We start from the raw sequence: 26,496 nt of genomic DNA, 5'->3' as shown, positions 1-26,496 counted from the left end.
CTTGTTAGCAGTCACATTACTAGACCTGCATCCTTAAAGATTCTGATTTAGTAGCTTTAGAATAGGGTGTGAATCTTTATTTTAAAAATGCCTCTCATGATGCAAATGAATGGGAGACTTGCAGACCTTTGTGCCCCATACCCTCACCCTTGTTCTCACTCAAGTGTTCCTTCCTAACCCCATTCTCACTGTCTGTGTGCCCAGGCGGTGCCAAAAGCGGTGCCAGCCTCAGTAGCACTGTCTCAAATACTTACAACAACCCTGCAAAGAAATATTCTTCATCGCATTTTACAGGTAACATTTTAGTTAGTTGTGCAAACTCTTCTTCCTCTTTCCTTGATGAGAACATGTAACTAATAGTTGGTATTAGTTGATATTAGTTGATTTGTTTAAGCATGAAAAAAAAATCTCCTTGAAGGGATGGGCCAAGCGTTTTACCTCTTTGAGTCAGGGAGGACTACAAGGAACAGAAACCCAATCAAGACATGAAGGATTACTGAAATGATATAGAATTTCATGGAATCCAAATGTAGAAAATGCAGTTTGGCCTTTAAGGAAACTCATTTAAACACAGCCTTGCGTGTTTGTGATATTTGTAACAACAAAAGAAAAAGATAACTTTTATATATGTGTTCTGACATATGTATAAATGGCCTCACTCAGAAGGTTGCTCAGGCTAGCTGCAGAAGCTGCCCAGGAATGCGGGAATTCCCCTTGTCTCCACGTAGCCCAAGCTGAAAATTTTCAGGTCCTCCTTCCTTAGAACTGAGTCTAGGACATCCTGTACCAACACCCACCCCCTTTCCCTGGCTCCAGGCCCATTGCTGGATACAACAAAGGGAGAAAGTGTGGCAAGGAAAAAGGGGCCCTCTATTTCCCAAAGGCTCTTTCATCCTAAATGAGAGAAAAATCAACTCAAATTGACTTGAAAAAAAAAATGCACACATTTATTCGGTTATATAAATAAAAGGATCAGAGTTACCGTATTTTTCGGACCATAAGACGCACTTTTTTCCCCCCAGAAGTGGGGGGAAAAAGTCCCTGCGTCTTATGGTCCAAATATAGCCTACACATATACTTTAAAAAAAAAAGTTTTTTTACTTGCCCGGCTCTGTGTGGTCTCTGTGTGGTCTCTGTGTGCTTGCCCGGCTCTAAAATGGTTCTAAATGCTGCTATTTACTTTACAGGGTTGATTACATGTGTTTATGACTGTGATGTTGGGTTTTAATGCACATAAAATATTTTAGGACACTATTTGTTTCAGAATCTTTTTTTCTTCATTTCCCTTCTCTAAAAACTGGTGCGTTTTATGGTCCGGTGCGTCTTATGGTCCGAAAAATATGGTAAATTCAGCTTTGGAATTAGCTGGGGCCACTTTATAAACTGCCCCAGTTTCAACAGGTTTCCTACAGCAGGCATTTTGTCCATATTTGCTGAAAAAAGGTTACCTTCCCTCCTGATTGGAGTTAGCCTTTCAGAACCAAAAAGACTGTAGAAGCCCCTTATCTCTGTCAGGTGACCCAGGCAGAAGGATCCACCTTGAAAAATAAGTTTCTCCACGTGTGTCTGGCTTCTTTCGTCTGACTGCTTCCCACCTACACAACGTTTAAGTGGAAATCAAGTCCCTACTTCACACCACGTGGCACATCTTGCTGTTTTATTGGTCCTAACTACCCACCAGCCAGCTGCAGCCTATGGATCCTTCTTTGGGAGTTTCTAACCAGAGCTGCTTTGGTTCTGCAAGAAAATTCCAGAATTCTTGAGGCTGTAGCTCAGCTCTGCCATCAAATCTGTAACTCCGGGAATATGTCCTTTCTTGGGGCTTTCCATTATCTGTCTGTAATCTATATAGAAGGGACCATTGGGCCACTATGATCATTTTACGTTTCTTTCTGGATAAGACTCTACATAGTAAAAGTAAACTTGCTTAAAAATAAATAAAATTACTTGAAACTCAAAAATAAAGTTACCTTCAAAAAGATGAAAACCAGAACCCTTGATGAGGCTGCTAAAGCCACCTGCCACACCTCTTCTCTAATTTCAAAGTCGTTTGTCCTCTAAGAACAAAGATTCGCTCTGTGGCAATGACTTTGTTTATTTGCATCCTCCTGGAGTGCTCTCCACTCTAAGTCAGGGGCAGTGGGGCCAAAGGGAGCATCCTCCTCAGCACAGGAGCCTTTTCTAATTTGACTTTTGGTCCTGGGAGGGGAGCGCAGCTGCGAGGTATTGCCTCTGAATAGTTGAGATTAAGCCAGGCTAATCCCATCCTACGCCATTCCTCCCTGTTTGTGTTTGTATTTCTCCCAGCTGAAATCAGCCCGGGGACACCAAGCCCTAGCTAGATAAGCCCAGTGGAAACTTCACTACCTTCCCATGGAACCCGGGCCAGTTCCCGCCACCGCCCACCCACGCGGAATCATTCCATTCCCCGGTGGCCAATCAGCACCCCGCACGCCGCCATGCCGGCCAATCCAAGCCAACACACGTTGCTCGGGCCAACTTCTGCTACTAGCCCTCGAACCGGGACACCAGGTTCGAGCTGTGGGTGTGGCTAGAGGTTCTGCCCGCCTCCCGGCAGCTCGGTGCCTCCTCATTGGCAGAGAACTGCAGGGGCTGGACGCCCATTGGCTGCCATCGCCCGGGGCCCCGATGGGCGGGGAAGCCGAGAGCGCTGAACGCGTCAGTGTATCGGAGAGTGGGGAGTCGGTTCCTGGTCGGACGCTTCCCCGCCGGGCGCCCCGCACTCCTCGTTTCCTCTCAGGTAGCCTTGGGCGGGGGCGCAGGGGGCGCCGGGGGCCGTGAGGGGGCTCCGGGGGAGGGAGGGCGGCAGGCCCGGTGCATTTTCCCGGGGCTTTGGCTTGGAGTGGGGCGGGGGAGGCGGCGGCGGAGGGCGGAGGTGGCGCCCCGGGGCCGCCCGGAGGGTGTAGACCTCACCGGGGAGGAAGAAAACGGAGCCCCTGGGAGGGGAGGGGAGGGGAGGGAGCGGTCCGGCCGTAACCCGGGGCTTGCACCTGGTCTCTGCACACTGCTCACCTGGATGTGGACCCCGATTAGGCCTCAGTTTCTTCATTTGTTAAAAGGGGAAGGGGCGGGGATGGCTTTGCTTCCAGGGCCGTGGTGGTGTAGATTGGTGAGGTCACGGTCTGTGAAGGGCGCCGGGCTTCCCAGTTTTCAGTGGAAGCACAGACAACATAGGATCCATCCTCCCACTGGAGGCATTGACTAAGATGATGATGATGATGGTGGTGATGATGATGATAAAAGACAGCTTTTCCCAGTGCTGCTTATAGGTGTCTTCCAAGTTCGGTGCTAAGTGTATAAACTCATGTAACTCCTCAATAAGTTCATGTTACTGCTGTTAATCCTTAATTGACCATTAAGGAAGATTACCTGAGCCCCAGCTGGTTTGGCTCAGTGGATGGAGTTTAGGTAGCCCTGCTGATTGAAGAGTCTCTGGTTCTGCTCTGGTCAAGGACACACGCGGGGGTTGCTGGCTCCATTCCTAGAAGGGGGCGTGCCAGGAGGCAACCGATCAATGATTCTCATCATTGATGTTTCTATCTCTTCCTCTCTGAAATCATTAAAAATCATTAAAAAATAAAGGAAATCTACCTGAGCTATTTTGGGTTCAGAAACCAGAACAAAATATAACAAATTCAATATGATATCATATATATATTTTAAAATAATTCTTTATTGTTGAAAGTATTACATATGTACATATGTCTTCCTTTCCCCCCCATTAATCCCCTCTAATCCGCCCCAGGCCCTCACCACCCCATTATCTGTGGCTTTGGGCCATGCATATATGCATACAAGTTCTTGGTTGATTACTTCCCACCCACTCATTCACTTATGCTCCCCTGACGTCCCTCAGGTTCTGCACTCTGTTCCATGCTACCATGTCTCTGGATCACTAAGTTCATCAGTTTGTTACTTAGGTTCCACATATGAGTGAGATCATGTGCTACTTGTCTTTCTCTGATTGATTTATTTCCCTTAACATGATACTCTCCAGGTCCCTCCATGCTGTCTCAAAGGATAAGATATTCCTTTTTACTCCTGCATAGGTCTCTTCTAGCCAGTGATCAGCTTTCAGCGTTTTACAGAACAGATCTTTAGCCTCGAAGGCAGAAGCCCTGGGTTGGAATTCTGGCTCCATCACTTACTAGCTGTATGGTCTTAGACAAGTGACCTGATTTCCCTGTTGCCCCTTTCCCTTTTTGTAAAATAGGAATAATTATAGGGTTGGCTCTTAAGGTTCTTTATGAAGACTAAGTGGAAAAATACAGTTTAAAGTGGCCTGAAAATTGATCTCGCAGCAAATGATTTTAAAATGTTAGCTTTATTCTTTTACATAAAGGATTAGATCATTAGGAGCTTGAACATTATTAACTTGGAATAAACTTAAAGTTGTGATATTAGAATTATTGCTGTAAATGTTGTAAAAAGTCTCAACATTGTTGTAAAGCTTGTGCTAAAAATCAATCAGAGTGAGCACTAAAACAGAGGAACACTAGTCACATTGCAAAATAGGTTTCCCTGTGGCAAATGCTACAGCCACCTCTCAAAAATGAGAAACTCCATAGTTGACTGAGTTAGGAAAGCTAAATTGCTAATTCAAGATTGATTGGGAATCATGCATGTGCTGAAATTTTTATGTTAGGTAGAAAATATAATTTAATTTACAAGGCGTTGGTTTGCACCACATCTTGGGGTGAAATCTATGGCATGTTAAATTGAAGCTATTCACTTAAATGAAACTCATATCTATCGGTTAATGGGAGGTCGATTTCTATATGAGCTTCTTTAAGGAATGAGTTCTGACTTCATTTTACCACATAAGTAGAAACATATTTTTATGGCATTCACTTTTTATTATGGGGTTTATTATGTTCTATAAAATGCAACCTGTGACCATTTCACTGGACATATATTTGACAAAAATTGGGGTTGTATTGATCAATGACTTATGGTACTTATAGAAAAATTTTAACTGGGGAGAGCTGTCCACCCTATAATGACACCCACTATTTACACCAGTGATCACTTCAAAACTATGGACATAGAAAACATGAACAAAAAGGTTAAAGTAAGTAAAACATGAAGATAGGCATTACTCAGCACTGTGTAATAAAACTGTCAAGAGCATATAATCTTATATATGGAGCTCTTAGATTCTGATTAAGTGGTACTTGTTCTCTCTGAAATGTGATAGAGTTGGAGAGTTTCTTGATAAAAGGTCAAGAAAGGGAATCAAAGAATTATTGAGAGGGAGTTCAAAATGGTATTTAAAACATTTCCTGACATCCTCCACAGGTGGAGATTATATAGTATAGAGGGCATATGGTATGCGTTCCATTCAATTAGCGTGAATACCTTGTTATATTAGGAGAGTGCCAAGAGTTTGATAACCTCAATACTGCCTCTTTTTGGTCCTGGAATATCGATATATTTCTAGGGATCTTCTGTCATGCCTGCCCACTCAGGTGGTTTAGACAATAACCATTATACCCTGTTGAACTTAATCTTGAACAAAAATTCATGTAAGAATTAACTGCCTGGTTAAATAGTTCATTGGCTAAAAGAGAGTTTTCCAAGTTTATAGTTCTCTTCCTTTCCTACTCCACTCCTACTCCACTATCCTTAAAGTGACTCAATAATTTTTAATATTTTAGTTTTTGTTGTTATTGCAGTTAAAAGTTTACTTGAAGGGTGGAAATCAATTTTGAAACCAAAAACTAGATTATGTTCATCACTGTCGTTCTAGGATCTGGAATACACTAGATGCTTGATAAGTAAACTAGTAGACATCTTTGAAAAATTGTTGTTTCATTACATTAATGGAAGGTTTAGTCATTCAGAAGCTCAAGGATGATTAGTATGAATGGACCTGCCTTAGATATCTTGAGGTCTCCCACAAGTCAGGCTAGTAGCTCACCATTATTTTTCTGTTTTATTCACTGTGTTCTGACAACATTCTAAACTTCACATTTCCCGCCCCAAAGACTGACAGTTAAATGGGAGAAGATGACAAGTGAATAATAACATTACAGAGTTGCTGTGAGAAAACTTGGGAGGGGAAACTAACTTACCGTATTTTTCGGACCATAAGACACACTTTTTTTCCCCCAGAAGTGGGGGGAAAAAGTCCCTGCGTCTTATGGTCCAAATATAGCCTACACATATACTTTAAAAAAAAAGTTTTTTTACTTGCCCGGCTCTGTGTGGTCTCTGTGTGCTTCCCCGGCTCTAAAATGGTTCTAAATGCTGCTGTTTACTTTACAGGGTTGATTACATGTGTTTATGACTGTGATGTTGGGTTTTAATGCACATAAAATATTTTAGGACACTATTTGTTTCAGAATCTTTTTTTCTTCATTTCCCTTCTCTAAAAACTGGTGCGTCTTATGGTCCGAAAAATACGGTAATTTTCAGGGGAATCCAGGAAAGAAGAGTAGAAACTAGGTAGTGAAGCTTGGCCAGTTCCTAAAGGAGCCCATAAGTCATATTAAGGAGTTTGGACTTTACACTGATTACTAGCAATGATTACTAAAGATTCCTATCTTTATAGGTAATTTTTATTGCTTACATTTTGTTGCTGGATTTGTTTATAATAGTAGATAACGTTGTTTATAATAGTAGCTTTTCATTTCCTCTTTGATTTCTATCAAATATTTTTTAAAAATTATCTGCCAACCACAGGATTATCTGGCAGGTGATGTGGGGTTTAAATAACATTGTTTTAATTATGATGATCCTAGTAATAGATAAATGAAATTTCTTTTGCAAGTCTTCTCTAAGAACTCGTGCTTGTTTATAACATATTCTTGAATAAGATCCTTGTCCTACCTATCAAGTTGGCAATCTCTTGAGTGGCAATGGGATATACTCCTGACTGGCAGACTTTCTGAATGCGCTCATTCACTTTGAGTCTGACGATAGGACCTGTACTTGTTATATATTTGGCACCACTTACATAGGTCCTAAATTTTATATTATTGAATTTTCTCTATATACTTTTCCATGTTTCTGTAATATGCCACTCCACAATATACCACTTGGGAGAAGGATTATTTTGAGCTGAAGGCAATTAATAAGCAGCAAATGAAAAAAGAGCTTTTTCCTCCCACTATCTGCCTAAAAGCAGGACGTACGTTTCCCTTTGGGAGGGTTTTCTCTGTCCCCTCTCCTCCATCAGCAAGAGGACAGCTCCTCACTGGAGACAGATAGTTGGCATAGAGATGGTCTGCACAAATTTTACTAAAATAACCTATCTTCCATTGTTTTCTTCCAGATAATTACTTCCCATGATTTACCTACCTTTTCCTCATCTTGTCACTTCTCCAGAATTAATCACCCTTTATTAAAAGCTGTATAAGCCTTGGGTCTATCTACTACTTTGAGTCTCCACCCCCCCCCCCCCCCCCCCGTTATTGATTAAACTTTGGGGTAAATAAAATATTTTAGTGATTGCCTCATATGATTTTATTATTTTCTAAAGTATTAGGATACTTTTTAAAAACTTAGTATTACATTTTATCTTTAGTTAGAAATTATTTCAAACTTACAGAAAAGTTGCCGGGAGAGTGCAAAAAACTCTTGCTTATCTTTCTACCAGATTACTGTTAACCTTTTGCAGTGTTGCTTTCTCTAACCAATAGTTTTTTTATTTTATTATTTTTTTAAATTTTTATTTTTTAAATATATTTTATTGATTTTGTACAGAGAGGAAGGGAGAGAGACAGAGAGTCAGAAACATCGATGAGAGAGAGTCATCGATCAGCTGCCTCTTGCACACCCCTACTGGGGATATGCCCGCAACCAAGGTACATGCCCTTGACCGGAATCGAACCTGGGACCCTTCAGTCCCCAAGCCGACGCTCTATCCATTGAGCCAAACCGGTTTCAGCAATAGGTTTTTATTTTTTTATTTTATTTTAAATCTTGCTACTTGTTCCAATAATGTCCTTCATAACAATTTTCATTCTGGTACAAGATCCCAAACAGGATCAGGCATTGCATTGCTTTATCTCTCTCTCTCTCTCTTTATTGTTCACAGTATTACAGATATCCCCTTATTGTCCCCCTTCACCTAGCCCTTGCCCCTCCCTAGTCTTCACTACACTTCTTTTTTTTAATGAAGACCTCTGAGCCTTAAATTAAAATGTTAACATCAAATAAGATTTGTGTACCCTTTTTCCTTGTTAACCTTTTGTCAGCTTAATTCCCACATCTCGAGACAGAACCTTAAGAGGGTAGAGAAAAAGTTTTTCCCTCCCCTACTGCTCTATATTATTTCAGTGTTTATCATTTTTAATGGCTTGTATGCTCTGTATTGCACTATGTAAGTATTGACTGCAACATTGATTTATTTCTCTCACCTCTAGTTTTCACATCAGTGGTTTTGAGTCCTGGCTGGATGACAGAATGACCAGTGAGGCTTTTTAAAGGACCTGGATTTCTGGGGCCTATCCCAGATCAGACCCACGGAATCACACTGCCTGGCAGTGGGCCCTGAAAGCTAACATTTCAAAAACAGGGTCAAAACTTGAGGGAGGCAGAAGCAGTGGGATAAGGAATTTCTGAGGGTGGGGAATTTTCACGAAACTGACTTAGCAGGATATTTGCTAAAACAACCAAGGGGGCTAAGGACGAGCTCAAGAGCTAAGCCTAGTTAAACATCAGACTTAGAGGAACTAAGGAGAGAGTCTTTGTCAATAGCAGCAGCTACTACAAAATACAGCAAAGATGGTTCTAATGCATGCATCTGTAGTTGAGAATTGAAGCTTTGTTTCCATAGAGGCTTGATATTTTATTTAAATCTTCTCTTGGTTTGATGGGTCTGCAAATGGGCAGCTTTTCCCCCAAAACCTTTTCTTTTTTAGGCTGTTCTGGAGAGTACCATGGAACCAAAAGGAGACAAAACAAAGATCAAATAATTCTTGTTTTGAAGCAAACACACTTAGATGCCTGGTGTGTTCCAGGCGGTGTTCTCATTAGTGAGGCTATGGTGGTGAATAAGGCAGACAGACAAGAGCCCCTGCTCTTAGTTAGGGATGTCGTGGTCAAAGAGTAGAAAACAGTATACCAATAAGTGAACAATTTATTTCAGATCATGATAAACACTGTAAGAAAAGAAGACTATAATAGCCGGGACCGGTTTAGCTCAATGGATAGAGTGTCGGCTTGGGGACTGAAGGGTCCCGGGTTCGATTCCGGTCAAGGGCATGTACCTTGGTTGCGGGCATATCCCCAGTAGGGGGTGTGCAAGAGGCAGCTGATCGATGACTCTCTCTCATCGATGTTTCTGGCTATCTCTCTCCCTTCCTCTCTGTACAAAATCAATAAAATATATTAAAAAAAAAAAAAAGAAAAAAGAAAAGAAGACTATAATAGTGACTTAATAAAAGACCCTATTAAGGACAAAGGTTCCAATTGAAAAATTGTTGTCATAGGTTGTTTTTGGTCGTGCTCAAATTTGGGATCTAGCAATCCAGGCAGAGAAATAGCAGGTTCAAAGGCCAAAGTCCATGACAGGCTTGGCCTATTTGAGAAACAGAAAGAAAGCTGGTAGGACAAGAACATTGTAGGTAAATAGGTTGAGGGGTGTGGATAGGAATCTCATGTGATTTCAAGGTTTTGGACTTTGCACAACTGGCTCAATTACCCTTTTACTAGCAAATTCTTTTTTTTTTTTTTAATTGTTGATTACGGTATTACATATTTATCCTCATCCCCCCATTCCCATCCCAAACCCCTCCCCATGTGTGCCCCCACCCCCCTGTTGTCCGTGACCAATGATTAGGCTTATATGCATGCATACAAGTCCTTTGGTTGATCTCTCCACCTTACCTCCACCCTCCCCTACCTTCCCTCTGAGGTTTGACAGTCTGATCGATGCTTCCCTGTCTCCTGGTCTGTTTTTGTTCATCAGTTATGTTGTTCATTATTTCCTCTAGATGAGTGAGATCATGTGATACTAGAAATATAAGAACTGAAACTGAGACAAGCCATAATGGTTATGCTGAGAGGCAAATGAATCAGTCTGTAATGAGATTCTTTCTGGGCCAACAGTTCTTTTGAGTCCCAATTTCAGTGTCAAACAGTTCCTTATGTGTACATGTCAGCAATGATAGTCTGGGCAGTGGACAAATGGTTGTAATGCAGGTCCGACCCTCTCTGGTTTGGTCCTGGGCAACCTGCAGTGACGCACAGCTGTATCAGCAAATTCTTAAGATGGGAAGGCTAAGGTGGTTGGAGGGAAGCAAGAGATGCACATTAGGCAATAAGCTTCTGGATCTGGGAGAGGTTGCTGTCTCTCTCCCTCTTCCCATGGCTTTCCATATGTTGGCTTCAGGGTAGCCAGATTTTTTGCATGCTTGCATGTTGTTCAAAGTACTCCCAAAGGAGTCATCCTAAGGAAGAGAGCCTGGGTGTCCTAGACTCCATATCTTCATGGGAGGTGTGTCAAAGAATTGGCAGCAGTGTTTTAAAACCATCACATAGCAGAATCCCTTATATTGTTATCTTTCAATATTAGTAATCATTTCCTTTCAAAAACAATAGTGAATAGTACCTTGTTTTGGGGATTATTAATGCTATAGTACTTTTTCTGTTTTATATAGTTAAAATGGTTTCCTTAAATTTAACCGTTTGTTGACACTGTGTAGTGGTTCTAAAAGTCTTCACTAGGACCTTCTTCCTTACACTGTCAGCTGGTTGAATCCTGTAACACTTCATCAAATGCAATACAATATTAAAGACAGTGGAGCATTTTAAAAATGTGAATTGTTTGGAGTTCTGTAGCCCTGTCTTTAGAAGAGGTTTCCAGTTCTGGTTCTCATTTGTTTGCTAGAATGAGTTCTAAATCTGTTGGATAGTAAAATAAAAAAATTTTCAGTGGCTAAAATCTAAGGAAGTTTTTAAAGATCTATAACTTGTGTATTATTTTTGTATTTTGGAAATAGCAATTTTTTTTCTTTAAGTGACCTGGAATTTTATTTCTTTTCATTGGATTCTATTGGTAAGGAAATATAGGATTGTATTATTTTATATATGAGTGATTTTAATAATTTAAAATGTTTCTCAACCCTATGTGTTATTTACATTGAAAATATTTAGGAAAAAACCTATATATGCCCAGGTCCTACTACCAGAGATTCTGATTAGTTGATTTGGAGTGGGGTTCGGGTATAGGTCTTTTTTATAGCTCCCCAGGATATTCTATTATGAAGCCACATTCGAAACCCACTGCATCAAATTGTGGCGTTTGCTGATGCTGATTTTTGATCTTTCTAACAGGGAAAAAATAAAAAAATGGAAGGCCTGCCAGATGCTGCTGCTTTTGCAACTAAACTTAAAAATACTCTCATCCAGTACCATAGCATTGAAGAGGATAAATGGCGTGTTGCAAAGAAAACGGTAAATTAGTTTAATTGGGGTATATGTTGTCTAATGAATTGGTTAATATCTTTCAGAATAATATGGGAAAATGTGGACCATACTGCAAATGGCTGTGTGGGATAGATAATTTTCCTAATACAGTGGGTGGTTTAGCAGCTCATAAAGGAATAAACATAGTAATCCTGTACTGCTTTCAGTAGTTCTTTAGATATTGGACATGAGAATAGACTTGGGCAACAAGAGCCTAAAGAATAGCCTGTTAAGTCAACAAATAGAGTGTGTCATTGTCAATTTAAGGAAGTATAGTAATTGGTAGTTTGGAATAGTTTCAGATATTTCAACAAGCTTGTGAGAGTGACCAGTTAGTATTTTTAGCAACAGGACGTGCCCAAATTATCTTATGGCTGAGTGTTGACAGAGCCAATCCTAGAATCCAGGACTCTTTCAGTTAAGTGCTTTAGCTATTCTGATATGCAGAATTTCTTGGGTAATTATCAGAAAAAGATGTAGGGATCAATTCAAGGTAGCACTGTCAGAACATATGTGAATTGTTTAATATTTTAAAAGATGTGAGCGAGTTCAGAATGAAATATTTAGGGTTCTTAATGTCTTATTCTAAATTTACCAGTAGACAAATTGGAATAAGGAAAATAATAAATGGCCAGTGAGATAGTGCCATCACTGAATCTTCACAGTATTTGGGTCACATTAAGCTACTGAGAAATTTTTCTTAGAGGTCTGGTTTAAATAAAATGTGAGGATTTTAGGATAGAGAAGAAATTCAAATGTGGATCATGTGATGGTATAAATAACTTTAAGTATCTCCAAATATTTACTTAAGTTTTAAAGCAAAGACTAATACTCTAGACGTATGAAATTGTCAGTTTCATATCCAAGGTTTCACTTATATTATTGTTTTTCTAGAGAGATGTCACAATTTGGAGAAAACCTTCAGAAGAATTTAATGGATATCTGTGAGTAAATTCTAGTAGTTTTAGGTAGCTCTTAAGACATTGCTAAGTGTTTTATACATACACACACACAGAAACATTGATTACTATTATTGCCAGTAAAATTAGGCCTCTCCTTTTAAGATTTAAACTTTCTGAGAAGCAAGTTACGTCATGAAGTCAGAGCCTATTTCCATAACCCTTCTGGACTGAGTTGATAGTGAGGGGATCATAAATAATGATGTGAAATGACTGATATGATCTTAATTTCTTAGCATCCTGTCTAATGAAAGGCTAATATGCAAATTGAATGCACGGCATAATGACCAGTTGCTATGTCACACACTGACCACTGGGGGCAGATGCTGAATGCAGGAGCATCCCCCTGCTGGTCAGTGCACTCCCACAGTGAGTGCAGCCCAGTGGTGACAGGAACCTCTCCTGCCTTTGTAGGAGCACTAAGGGGAGCGAGCCTAAGCCATTAATTGGACATCCCCTGAGGGCTCCCGGAATGCGATAGGGTGCAGGCCGGGCTGAGGGACCCCTAGAGTGCATGAGTTTTTGTGCACTGGGCCTCTGGTCTCTCTTTCCACACGCACACAATTAAAAGCCTAATAAGCTAAGCATTAGGCCAGTCGCTATGATGTGCACTGACCGCCAGGGGGCAGACACTTCAACCAGTACGTTAGCTTGCTGCTGCAGTCTGGCCAATTGTGACTGTGCAAAATGGGCCGGACATGCCCTGGAACTCTCTTGCCCCGATTGTGCACCGGTGGGGTCATTCGGCCTGGCCTGGGCCCTCTCACAATCCAGGACCCCTCGGGGGATGTCGGAGAGCCGATTTCGGCCCAATCCCCGGAGGCCTGGCAGAGGGACCCCACTGGTGTATGAATCTGCACTGGGCCTCTAGTTATATATGATTCTTCTAATACTCTTCTACATTTACTCAGTGCTATAGCATACTTTATGCTAGGAATTTATCTTGGAGAAATCATCAGAAAGACAATAGTTAAGTTCTTATCTTTCGCATCACAGCTTTGCCTATATATTAAAAATTAAAAACAACTTGAATAATCAATAGTTGATGAATGATTAAATTATGGAACATGTGACATTTTACATTAAAAAAATTTTTTTCAAATATTATTTAAAAACATAAAAAAATGCTCACCATATAATCTAAAGTGAATATTCAACTGTATATAACACATTTGTGAGTTGACTTTTTATATTTTTATATGTTGAAATGTTTTTATTAAACACCAAATGGTGATTTTGGTGATTTTTGTGGGTGGTTTTATTTCCATTTTTTATTTGCAGGTAGTTGAACATGAATTATCCCTTTAACCAGAAAAAAATAATTGCTTTTTAAAACCAGTGGGGACAATTGCTTTGTGTAATTATAGTTAAACTAGAGGCCCGGTGCACAGATTTGTGCTTCAGTGGGATCCCTCGGCCTGGCCTGCGGGGATTGAGCCCAGACCAGCTGTCTTACATCCCCTGAGAGGTCCCAGATTGCGAGAGAGGGCTCAGGTCAGGTCGAGGGACCCCACCAGTGCACAAGTGGGGCCAAGGAGAAACCATGGGGAGGCCTGCAGTCCCAATTGGCTGGACCCCAACAGCAAGCTAACCTACAGGTTGCAGCATCTGCCCCCTGGTGGTCAGTGCGCATCATAGCAACTGGTTGAATGGTTGAAGGGTCAGACACTTACCATATACTTTTATTATATAGGATCTTCACTTGGGACTCAGTCCTTTCTAAAATGAAACTGGGGTTTGGCCCCACTTACTATATACAGAATGTTTGAAGTGAAATACCAGAGATAGCGTTTCCAGAAAGATGAGTCATACAATATTTATGATGAGGACTGAGAAACTGAGGGTGGATTAAGCATTGTAGGCAAGGGTGAAAAGTTAATCCTTTAGATCAATAATTCCCAGAGAGGGTTGAAAAGAGTATGTAGCATTATGCTTGGTGGTTTGAAAGGACTTCATACAGGAGCTAATCTGTGAGCTGAGTCTAAAAGGAATAATTGGTATTTCTTAGGGAATGGAAGACTGATTCATATTCCAGGCAGAAGGAATTGCATCTTCTACATACACACAAATGGGAAACTCTTCAAGTTAGTTTAGAGAAGTAGAAATTGTGTTTGTATAGCTGAAACATAAAGTATGAGGGTGGGGAGAACAATATATGTGCAAGAACTTTGAATGCTAAACTAAGGGATTCAGTATGGCACAATCTCCCCACCTCCCAGGCCCTCAAAGGGTTTTAAATTTACTCTAATAATAGTGTTAAGTAAAATAAATAAATAAATATACCAATTAAAAGAAGGAAAAAAATAGTGTTAAGTAGCATTGTAAAATGAGAGCAATAAGAGTTCAAAGAAGAGGTTTTACCCTTGGAGTCCATGACTTGCTTCTTGAAGCTCCCTAAGATTGTATACAAAGTTTTGTGTTGGTGTGTATATTCCTGGGAAGACCTTTGTGGCTTTTCATATGCTTAAAGAGGTGTGATCAGAAGATCCAGAGACTGGTGGAACGTTGAGTTGGATACAGTGCATAAACTAAAGACAAAGCACAGGAGTTGAAAAGGGCAAATGAACATGAAAGAGATTTAGTGATGGTGATGGTAGATGATGATGATAGTGATGACAACATTTGAGAACCAGGTATTATTCTAAGCACTTTACGTATAGGAAATCATCTTGTTAAAGCATGGTGACTTCTTAATTCTGGCTGTTGGAATAGGGTTAAGAGAAAAAGAAGATCAAAGTTGAATCCCAGATTTCTAATTTGGATGACTGGATTATTTTTTATTATCCCCACTAGAGGCCCGGTGCACTAAATTTGTGCACAGGGAGGCAGGGGGTGGAGGGTGAGTGTCCCTCAGCCCAGCCTGCACCCTCTCCAATATGGGACATCCCTTTCACAGTACAGGACTGCGGGCTCTCAACTGCTCGCCTGCCTGCCTGTCTGTCTGATTACCCCTAACTGCTAATGCCTGCCAGCCTGATCACCCCCTAACCACTCCCCTGCCAGCTTGGTCACCCTTAAATGTCCTCCTCTGCAGGCCTGATCACCCCTAAGTGTCCTCCCCTGCTGGCCTGGTCTCCCCTAACTATCCTTTCCTGCAGGCCTGGTCACCCCTAACTGTCCTCCCCTGTAGACTTGGTCCCCCCAACTGCTCTCCCCTGCTGGCCTGATTGCCCACTACTGTCCTGCACCCCCCTGTTGGCCATCTTGTGATGGCCATCTTGTGTCCACATAGGGGCAGTTATCTTGTGTATTGTAGTGATGGTCAATTTGCATATTACCTCTGTTATATAGGATTCCCCATCCTCCACCCCAAGTTAGAGAACACAGAAGGCAAGAGCAGATTTAGGATGGGAGAGATCATATAAGTTAGAACTTGAAATTTGCAAAATGATAAAATAGCTTCAGATGTTTTAAAGAAAACAAAAAAGACACCCCCCTCCCCCCCAAAAAAATTGTTGCTTGATAGAGTTAAAGCCAGTCTGTCTCTCATTTCTTCTCTTCACTTTTCTTTCCTCCCAGAGGTAATTGCTACCTCGGTAAAAGCTCTCTGTGCTATTTCTGTTTCATATTTTGACTATATCTGTTTATGTGTTTCCTTTAGTAACTTGCTCCATATTTCATTTTCAGGATTTAGTCATGTGGTCTATTCTTTCACTTTCCTATATATATATACCACAATGTGTTTATCTGTTTGCATATTTCCTACTTATAACTTTACTAGAGGCCTGGTGCACGAATCCATGGGTTCCCTCACCCTGGCCTGTGTCCTCTCACAATCCGGGACCCCTCGGGGGATATTGGACTGCCAGTTTCGGCCCAATCCCTGCAGGAAATTGGGCCGAAACTGGCAGTCCAACATCCCTTGAGGGGTATAACAGTGCATGAAGCAGCAGGCTGCAGGGAAGGAGCCTGAGCTGCTCACCATGGAGGTGGGAGAGGCACATGCCACTGCAGCTGTGGTCGCCAGCCATGAGCCCGGCTTCTGGCTGAGCGGCATTCCCACTTTGGGAGTCCACTGACCACCAGGGGGCATCTCTTTCATTGAGCGTCTGCCCTCTGGTGTTAGTGTGTATCATAGCGATTGGTTAACTTGTCATTTGGTCACTATAGGCATATATGTATGTGTGTGTGTGTGTGTGTGTGTGTATGTGTGTGTTTGTGTGTATGACTAGAAGCCTGGTGCATGGATTTGTGCACAAATATGGTCCCTCAAACTGGCCTGGGGGGATCAGTGGACCTCTAGGCTACTGCAGCCTAGCCTTACCTGCTAGCTTGTCGGGCTCCAGCCCTGCCTTTGCCATTGCTTGCTGCCTCAACCACTGTAACCCCACACAGTATGAAGTAGTGTATGAAGCAGCAGTCAGCTGGGGAGGAGCTGGAGCCTGGGCTGGGGGCTGCACAGCTCCTGCCCATCCTGGCCCTTCTGCACCTGCTGCTGCCGCCGCCACTAGGTAGGCTTGCTGCCACTCCACTGCGATCCTAGGGTGATACTGGCACGCCCATGATGGCGCAGCTGCCACTCATCATCACATCCTTGTTCCTTGTGTGTCATCGGAGAAGTTGCTGTGGGCTCGCGCCCAGTCAGTTCTTTCCCTATCCCAGTCCAGATTGGGGAGGGGAGTGCAGGGGGAGTATCCGCGGGAGAGACTTGTGCCTCCATAGCTGCGCTTGCCAGTGCTCTCATGCTCGTCTGTCAGCTGAATGGCGCTCCTACTGTGGGAGTGCTCTGACCACCTCAGGGCAGCTCCTGCATTGAGCATCTGCCCCTTGTGGTCAGTGTATGTTATAGCTACCGGAGGGTAGCTTTTATATATATGGATAGGTTGTTGTCACTTCTTCCCTATAAAGTAGGGGTGTCGAACTCAATCAGAGAAGGGGCCAAAATCTAAAATCCAGCCTAAATCGCGGGCCGAATGGTTTACTGAACAGTTATAAACTGTCATTGTGATGGAAACGCAGCGGAGTGCAGTGATGACAGCGCGGTGCGGGCCACATTGCAAGGCCTGGCGGGACGGATTTGGCCCGTGGGCCTTGTGTTTGACACATATGCAAGAATAGTGCTACAGTAAACTTAGTATGTCTCCTACACGTGTGTGATTTTATTGGGGTATGTAACTGGGTCTTAGGGATGTGCATCATTCAACTTCACTAACCATGTCAAATTGCTCTCTAGAGTGGTGATAGAAGTTTGAGAGTTCTCATTCCCTTCCACGCACTATTTGGAAGTTTATAATTTCTGCCAATCAGAGGCACATGAGATGGTATCTTACTAGTATTTAGTTGATTATAAGTGAAGATGAACATCTTTTCTAAATTTATTGACATTTCAGGTCAACCTTATCATGTCCTTTTGCCCATATTTTTTTTTCATTGACTTAATAGGAAAAAATTATATACCCTGTTTAATAATTATATTCTCTGTTTATGTGTTGCATATATATTCTTCCAGCCTATAAAAATGTTTATACTAATAACATGTTAGAATATAACAGAAAAGAATAGCATGCAAAATAAATGGAAACATTACAGAGTTCTGCAGATTGTTTTTGGTCATGGCATAACATCACAGTACTTTACCACAGTACTTTATGTAATCATGTTCATGATTACATAAAATGTAGCCTTCAGATTTCTTATTACATTTGAGGACAAAGAATACATTCTGAAAGGTTTTTGTGATTTACTCCCTTTAATAAATATCATTGCCCTAGCTGGTTTGGCTCAGTGGATAAAGCATCGGCCTGCGGACCAAAGGGTCTCGGGTTCGATTCCAGTCAAGGGCATGTGTCTTGGTTGCAGGCTCCTCCCTGGCCTAGGCCCTGTCAGGGTACATCCAGGAGACAACCAATCGATGTATTTCTATCACATCAATGTTTTTCTCTGTCTTTTCCTCTCTCTTCCTTTCTCTCCAAAGGATCAATGGAAAAATATCCTCGGGTGAGGATTAACAATAAAAAAATCAATTAATCTTCATTGACATGTTTGCTCTAGTTAGTTCAGAACTAAGGCATGCTGAAATTTTTCATTCAGTAGAATTTGACTTTTTTTTTTATTTCCAGTTTCAAAGCCCAAGGTATTATAGATGGTGTTGTTAATGATATAATGGACCATATACGCCCAGGTCCCTGTCGCTTGGATTGGGACAGCTTAATGACTTCATTGGACATTTTGGAGAACTTTGAAGAGGTATTTGTTTAGAAATATTACTTCAGATTGTGTGTGTGTGTGTGTGTGTGTAGTGGGAGAGAGAGAGAGAGAGAGAGAGAGAGAGAGAGAGAGAGAGGGAGCGCACATGTGTGTATGGGAGCATGTGTACACACTTGCATTCATTGCTTTGAGAAAAAGTAATCATGGCAGAGGTCTCACAGGGGACTCCTTGCTGCCTTTTAAAAAGCTTGAGTTTTCTCAGATTGCTTAATAAGTGTTAGTCAGAAGTGAGTTTATTTTCTGAAATCTAAGATTCTGAAAACACCACTATTACTGGTATATGCAGGTTTCCAGGTAAATTGTATGTAAGTTTTCTGTTGAAGCCAAAATCAAAGACCAAAGATGGCATTCTAAATAAAAGTGGCTTCCTGTCTTTTTCTATTTGTATTAATTTCTTGCCATGTTTGAATTTATTTTTAAATATATTTTTATAGATTTCAGAGAGGAAGTCAGAGGGAGAAAGAAATAGAAACATCAGTGGTGAGGGAGAATCACTGATCAACTACCTCCTGCATGCCCCCTACTGGGGATCGAGCCTGCCACCAGGGCATGTGCCTTGACAAGAATTGAACCATGACCTCCTGGTTCATACGTTGATGTTCAACCACTGAGCCATGCGGGTTGGGCTAAACATCTTTATTGAATCATGTGGTGTTTTAGTGAATGTATTTGTGTATTTTATCTTAAACAGCTAAGGGCTACACCATCTACTTCCATGTTGAATATCATAAAGGCTACAAAGCGACTATTGAATTAGAGATTTGGATATGAAGTAACATCTTCTTTTGTGTGTGTGTGTGTGTGTGTGTGTGTATATATATATATATATATGTATAAATCTAAACCTGTCAGAATCACTGTAAGAATTATTACTACTAATTATAAGACATTTTAGATGAGTATCAGTTCCTTACTAAGGATGAATTTATAATCTATGAGTCTATGTATTTGTCCCTAGAGTAGTAAGTAACATCTGTTAACTTTTGTCCTTCAGAATTGCTGTGTGATGCGTTACACTACTGCTGGTCAGCTTTGGAATATTATTTCCCCAAGAGAGTTTGTTGATTTCTCCTACACTGTGGACTATAACGGAGGGCTTTTATCCTGTGGTAATGATCTCAAAATCATATACTGTCGTCTTTCAATTTGTTTTAAATATTTGAGATTTCTAGGCTGGGTTTTTTTTTCTATGCAAGATGTGTTCTCATATTTATTTTATAATCCTAAACTTTGTTTATAAATGCTGAACCCTACGGATTAAAATAACAGTATCAAGAAGGATTTTGGAATTTAGGTTTTTATTTTCAGTTACATGCTATCCTCCAGGTCAGTGATCGCCAACCAGTGGTCCGTGAGGTCTGAAAGGTTGGCAACTGCATGTTTAAGGAAACTTTTGGACCACTGGTGGTCTGTGAGGTCCTAAAGGTTGGCGACCACTGCTCCAGATCACAGCTAACAAACATGGATCACATGACTGCCTCTAAGAAAGATCCAGTAAATGAAAAATAGCTTCTTAGTCACACACACACACACACACACACACACACACACACACACACAAACTTGGTATGTGTTAGGCCAGTGGTCAGCAAACTCAATAGTCAAGAGAGCCAAATATCCAAACATCAACAGTACAACAATTGAAATTTCTTTTGAGAACCAAATTTTTTAAACTTAAACTTCTTCTAATGCCACTTCTTCAAAATAGACTTACCCAGGCTGTGGTATTTTGTGGAAGAGCCACACTCAAGGGGCCAAAGAGCCGCATGTGGCTCGCAAGCCGCAGTTTGCTGACCCTGGTGTTAGGATATTCTTCTCTGAGTTGTGTACAATTTTTCTTTTGAAATTAAAAATAGTGCTATTAGAAGGTTCCTGCTTCCTAAGATATATCTATAGGTAAGTTAATATGTTTTCTGTATATACTTGAGTTGCCAGTTGTAGTTAAACATCTATTTGTTTATTTCTGACCAGCTACTAACAGAGTTGGATATGGGAGTGCCTAAGGAGAGTGGTGGTACCATAGGTTTTTGTTTTTAATACATTTTTATTGATTTTAGAAAGGAAGGGAGAGGAAGAGAGAGATAGAAACATCAATGATGAGAGAGGATCATTGATAGGCTGCTTCCTGCACACTCCCTACTGGGGATCAAGTTTGTAATTCCAGGCATGTGCCTTGACTGGGAATCGAACCATGACCCTCTGGTTGATAGGTTGATGCTCCATCACTGAACCATACTGGCTGGGTCCATAGGTTTGTTATTGGCACCCTTGAGGCCCAGATGCTACATCCAAGATTCCTCGTTTCCAAGGAGTTACCAAGATGACATGATGCCATCCATTCTAAAGGCAATTAGAGTTTCTGCATTACCTATCTTAGCTCCCTGACAGAAATCTACTTGCTAATTTTTTAATTTATTTTTTCATCCATGGTCCCTCTTAGGGCTGAATTTTCATCTACAGGGATAACAAGACATATTGAAACAAGAAATCTTAACATTTTAAATGAGAGTTTTAGACTTATGTCAGTCACTCTGTTAATAGTGTTATTTTAAAATTGCCTTGCAGGGATCAGCCTTGACTGGAGTGAGAAGAGAGCAGCATTTGTTCGTGGATATAACCATCCGTGTGGTTGGTTTTGTGTTCCACTTACAGACAATGCAAACCAGAGTCTTTTGACAGGCTATATTCAGACGGATCTGCGTGGGATGATTCCTCAGTCTGCAGTAGATACAGCCATGGCAAGCACTTTAATCAACTTCTATGGTGATTTACAAAAAGCCTTACAAAAGGCATAAGACATTTAGACTTGTAGTACTATGACCTTCTGAATCAGCTCCTTTCAGCTTCCTGGCCTGTAAAAATCATCACCTTTTATTCTCATCTTTATAGCTTGTGGAAGAATTTGAGATATTTTTGGGTTATTTTATTCCTAAAGTAAATAATTATCTAAGAGAGGGCATTGTAGTTTTCTGAAATAGTTATTTGCACTTTGTTTGGTATGGCAGTCTGTGTGTCTATGAATGGAGAGCATGACAGAAATCCACCTTGAAGAAGATAATAGGTCTTTTATTCAAACTCTTAAGATAATGAATAGTGCCTCAATATGAATTTTGGCTGCTTGGAATTTAGAGAGAGCACAAGCTTCATGCTGTTAGGTTAAAATAATCTATTTTCGAGCTTTATGAATATTTTGTAAAAGTTTTAATTTTTTTAAAGTTAAATATTAGTGCTTTCGGTATGCTCTATGAGTTTGCCAATATTTTGGAGTAAGGAAAGGCTCTTTATATTTTATAAATATGAACTTGATTGTCAACTGACTTGCACTGCTCCAAGTATTGAAAAGATCAGAAATAAATGGGTAGATATTATAGTAACTATAGATTCAAATCAAATGCAATTCAATTTTGATACCTAGATAGCATTATTTTGTGAATATCTTTAAAAATACGATTGTTTTTTATGTGCATTTATTTTGGGAGTCTTAAAACATTTATGCATGAAGGAAGCAATACAAAAACTGCCAACTATGTGATGGGGACACATCACTGATTGAACAGTAGTATGAGTTTTGTGAAGTGGCTGGTAGTATCTTGTATTTAGCAACAGGGAATTCTCTCTCTAGAAGGTCAGATTTAATGAATGTTCTGTACATGTTTCAGTTTTAAAAATATCACTCAACTCAAAGTGTTACTAACTACTTCATAAACATTAATAATTGTGATGAAACTTTTGTCTGGAACTATAACATACATTCAGAGATTTACCCAAATGCTAGATGAGTCATTTTGTAACTAGAATGAACAATAATAATTGGTCCCTTGATTCTGTGGCTGCCTTAAAAGAACATTCTACATGATTTTAACATCCCAAATGACTCTGGCTTTTGAATTGTCCACCTAGTTTACTTCTAAAATAAGAACTTGAGGCATCTCAATGTGTCCAGGCAAATTTTTGTATGTTATCTGTTTGTGTACATGCACACATCTTGAAATTCATTTCATTATTCAATGTGAGTTCTTTCTGAATTATTATCATTTTATTTTCTTTGTGTGTGTGTGGTTAATACAGGCAGATTTTTGTATGAATCGGTTTGTGTGCCTGCACACATCTTGAAACCCATTTCATTGTTCAATGTACTTTCTGCGTTATTATTATTGTATTTCCTTTTTGTGTGTGGGTTAGTAGAAGTATGCTCTGGAAATGCATGATCTGGAAATGCATGCCAGAGAGGCTGCAAAAAGCACAAGAGCATATGGTGGTTCAAGTACATGAAGGTTAGATCTGTGTTTTACTTTAATGTGCTTTCCTGAGTGTAAAGAAAGCGTAAGTCATAGATCCTCAGACCCATTTTGATAAAATGAGAAAAGTTGAGTTGGTTTTGTCTTTATATTTTTGCTATTAGCAATGATGTTTTAAAGAATAATAAATAGACAAATAAATAAATAAATAAGTAGTAGTACTACAGTATCCATGGTGAATATCTCACAAGTTTTAGACTGAAAATAATTTGTTTCAAGAACTGACAGAAACAATGTGTAAATGATCCTATTTTCTTAGCTTGAAATTTATTAATATTTTTTCTAAATTGTAACTTTGTTGCTGGATTTTTCTCCCACTTTTTCTTCTTCTTGTAATAGGGAAAAAAACTCAGTAGTTTAGTTTTCAGTTTCCTATGGAAATTTATTAAATGTTAGTTTTGACTTTATGTGTTTTTTTATTTGTTTTCATTAATGTAGAGAAGGAAGATTCTTTTATTGAAGCATTATTAGATGGAGAAATACCAACAGATGTTCAGTTATAAGGTGCCCAGATTGGGTAAAGGATTTGCAACAGTATTGTAGGTAAGGGCTGTGATTGCCTGATCTGGGAACCCTAAACACAAATGAACTGTCCACTCTCAGTTACTCTAATGTTCCCTTTGTCCTATTCCACTTATACCTCTGAATGATTACATAATCCACTGTTTCCTGTAGACCAACTGCAGGTAACAGGATACTCATAGAAAAATTCTCATTGCAATATTGAGTCATATATATTCAAATTTATATTCGAATTACCTAAAATTTATATGCAGTTTCTAAATGGCACTTCAGATCTACTGGGCTCTTGTATAATATACTTAAAACAAACAGCTTTATTTTATGAGGTGTAATTTACATGCTATACAATTTGCCGGTTGTAGGTATATAGTCCAGTGATTGTTTAATACATGTATAGTTGTGCAGCCATCACCATAATCCAGTTTTAGAACATTTTCATCTCCCCAAAAGACATTTTTGCCTGGTGCAGACTCATAACTAACCAAAGTTTAGCACAGTTGTCAGTATGGAGAAGATGAAAAAAGATTATAGAATAGGATTTTGTTTTGTTTTTTAAGGTAGAGTTGTATTTGAATCTAAGCTCAGGAACCTTGTGTTAATATATTGAAATATGTTATCTCCAAGTACCATAATGATAAAAATTTAAGAATGTGGGTTGGGATTAATGAGTCTGCTGTTTCTATAGGATTGTTGTAGAATAGAAAAAAGAATATGAAGCCATATGTCATTTTAAATTTTCTAGCAGCAATATTAAAAAAATAAACAGCTGGGGTTAACTTTAATAATATAGTTCATTTAATTCAATAGATCCAAAATATCTTTTCAACATGCAATCAATATTAAAAGTCATTAAGCTATTTTATATTCTTTTATATGAATTCCTTGAAATCTGGTGTGTATTTTACTAATGTGGACTTGCCACATTTAAGTGCTCATTATCCACATGGGACCAGTGGTCTGTACTAAATAGCACAGTTCTGTAGTGCATGTATTAATGTGTTATTCTATAATATGAAGTAGAGAATTTCATGAAATTACCCTTAAATACAAAGCCTTTTCTAATTACCAGAGCTTTCCGTGCTGACTAAATTGGGACTGCTGAACATTAGAAATATATCACTTAGAAGTGCAATATAATAAAAACTATAGCCCTCCCAAATTTCCTTTAAAGATGACTTTTCGTGGGACAGTTAATGAAAGCATATAATCTGCCTTGTTATTATGTAGTTATTTTCTCTTGCTTACAGCTAGTTTGTATTAGAAATGTATATACAGGAATACTACTTGGCATAGCACTGTTTTTAGTACATGGTACTTATTTTTTTTTTTTAAGGAAATTAATTTCATACTAGAAAAGGTAATTTATCATAAGTGATACTTTTGCATGAAATACTAGTTTTATTGATAACTCTTGATTGGTTAACTCTTGATGTTTGACATAATAATCAGCAAAAATAATTATGAGAATTTAGTGTTCTGCAGTTATGTATAATAGAAACTTCTACAGTGTTATAGAGGTTGTAAATGTTAAAAAAAATCTCTTCATTTCACTGTTTATTGAGGCTGGGTATATTTGAAATTGTAGATTTCTATGTCTGAAATCGTCTCCCAGTTAAAAAAAAAAAAAAGCTTTTAGGTGTGAGAAATTCCCTTTATAGATAAAAATTTTACCTGTTTACTCAGGAACATACTAGCGTCCTTAAAATGTTAAAATCCAGCGTCTTTTTTTATTTAGTAGGTACTATAGCTATCCCAACCCTATGGTCAAATGAATAGAACCTAGGGAAGTTTGGGGAATGGACCGGACTTCCATTAGAACCTGTATTATTTGTCCGATGTACAATATCTCCCTTGCCTTTATTTTTTTTACTTTTATCCCTTGCCTTATTCAGCTTCTAGAGGTAGGGGATGGTGGGATCTGAGTATGGAAGCAGCAGTAATAAATTAATCCCAGAACACAGGAAATTGGAATTATGATGTCTTCATTATTTTGTTGTTTCCAAAGATTTTTACATGTATGATTAAATAAAAATTCATCTCTTGCAATTTATCTCTTGCTGCCATTTCTGTTTGGATTTGTTTACCTTCTATAATTGAAACTTTGTAGTCTTGAGTGGAGGCCTAGGCTGGCCAGGGCAGGTGGAAAGCTTGGCTTCCCCATTGCTGGAGGAAACCCTAGCTTGTTCTCTCCAGCTCTGTGGCTGCCGCCATTTTTCTTGGGATTTATCTTCTATAATTGAAACTTTGTAGCCTTGAGTGGAGGCCTAGGCTGGCCAGGGTGCGTGGAAAGCTTGGCTTCCTTTATTGCTGGGGAAGCCCATGCCTCTCAACTGCTCTATGTGGCTGCAGCCATCTTGGTTGGTATTAATTTGCATACTTTCTCTGATTGGCTGGTGGGCATGGCTTATGGGTGGATCGCAGCGATGGTTTATTTGCATATTACTCTTATTAGGTATGATGTTTAAATGTGTTAATTTGATTAGGAATTATGGTGATAATTTTATTTGGAGTTTTATAAAAGCTGGAAGAGATTACAAAGAAGTGCTTGATCTGTGCTATAAGAAAGCAATTATGAATACCATGGATAGTATGCATTAGAAAATATGACTACTAAATGGTTTAAACAAATAGGGAGTTATTTTTCTCATAAAAAAGCTGGGTATAGGTAATTGCTGCTAGTGTTTTATCTATCAGCCAAGAATTCAGGGCTTCTGACTCAGTTCCTCATTTTTAACTCACAGTGTTGAGGTGACTGACCAGCTGTGGACATTACATGTGTGCTCCAGTCAGGAAGTAGGGGAAGGCATGACACCCTTCATCTGTGTCTTTTATCTGGAAAGCAAAAGCTTTCCCAAAAGCTTCCAGTAGGTTTTCTTTCTAGTAGTCTGGGTGGCAGACTACTCATGATTACTCCTAGCTGTAATTGTGGCTGGAAAGGCAAACCTAAAGATTTCCAGCCTTTTGGAGAGAGGGCATGACTCTGGATAGCCAGCCATAGCATCAGTGGATCAGCTCTGGGAAGTGTGTATAAGGTTCTTTCAGATGTCAATAGGGGAATGACAGACTCCCAAAAT

At 39.7% G+C, this 26,496-nt stretch overlaps 1 protein-coding gene and 1 long non-coding RNA gene across 2 annotated transcripts; one reads left to right on the top strand and one right to left on the bottom strand.

The window, feature by feature from the left end:
• Positions 1-2,434: 2,434 nt before the first annotated feature.
• Positions 2,435-11,424, bottom strand: LOC118702880. The gene is made up of 3 exons (XR_004982872.2): positions 11,303-11,424; positions 7,211-7,215; positions 2,435-2,754 (listed from the first exon to the last, which is right to left on the bottom strand). It is a non-coding gene; the product is annotated as an uncharacterized LOC118702880 (long non-coding RNA).
• Positions 11,311-25,035, top strand: STARD4 (StAR related lipid transfer domain containing 4). The gene is made up of 5 exons (XM_036409397.2): positions 11,311-11,424; positions 12,331-12,380; positions 18,455-18,581; positions 19,597-19,711; positions 21,168-25,035. Exons 1-5 carry the CDS (start codon positions 11,320-11,322, stop codon positions 21,395-21,397), a joined length of 627 nt encoding a protein of 208 aa, XP_036265290.1. The 5' UTR covers positions 11,311-11,319; the 3' UTR covers positions 21,398-25,035.
• Positions 25,036-26,496: the final 1,461 nt, after the last annotated feature.

This window comes from Pipistrellus kuhlii, unplaced genomic scaffold (genome assembly GCF_014108245.1).
Source record: "Pipistrellus kuhlii isolate mPipKuh1 unplaced genomic scaffold, mPipKuh1.p scaffold_m20_p_4, whole genome shotgun sequence".
NCBI classification, from domain to species: Eukaryota; Metazoa; Chordata; class Mammalia; order Chiroptera; family Vespertilionidae; genus Pipistrellus; species Pipistrellus kuhlii.
This window is presented reverse-complemented; position numbering and strand designations above follow the sequence as displayed.

Coding starts and splice junctions, on each gene's coding strand:
- STARD4 (XM_036409397.2), top strand. CDS start 11,320: ATGGAAGGCCTGCCAGATGCTGCTGCTTTTGCAACTAAACTTAAAAAT. Junction 12,381..18,454: donor GAAGAATTTAATGGATATCT/GTGAGTAAATTC, acceptor TTTTATTTCCAG/TTTCAAAGCCCAAGGTATTA. Junction 19,712..21,167: donor CGGAGGGCTTTTATCCTGTG/GTAATGATCTCA, acceptor ATTGCCTTGCAG/GGATCAGCCTTGACTGGAGT.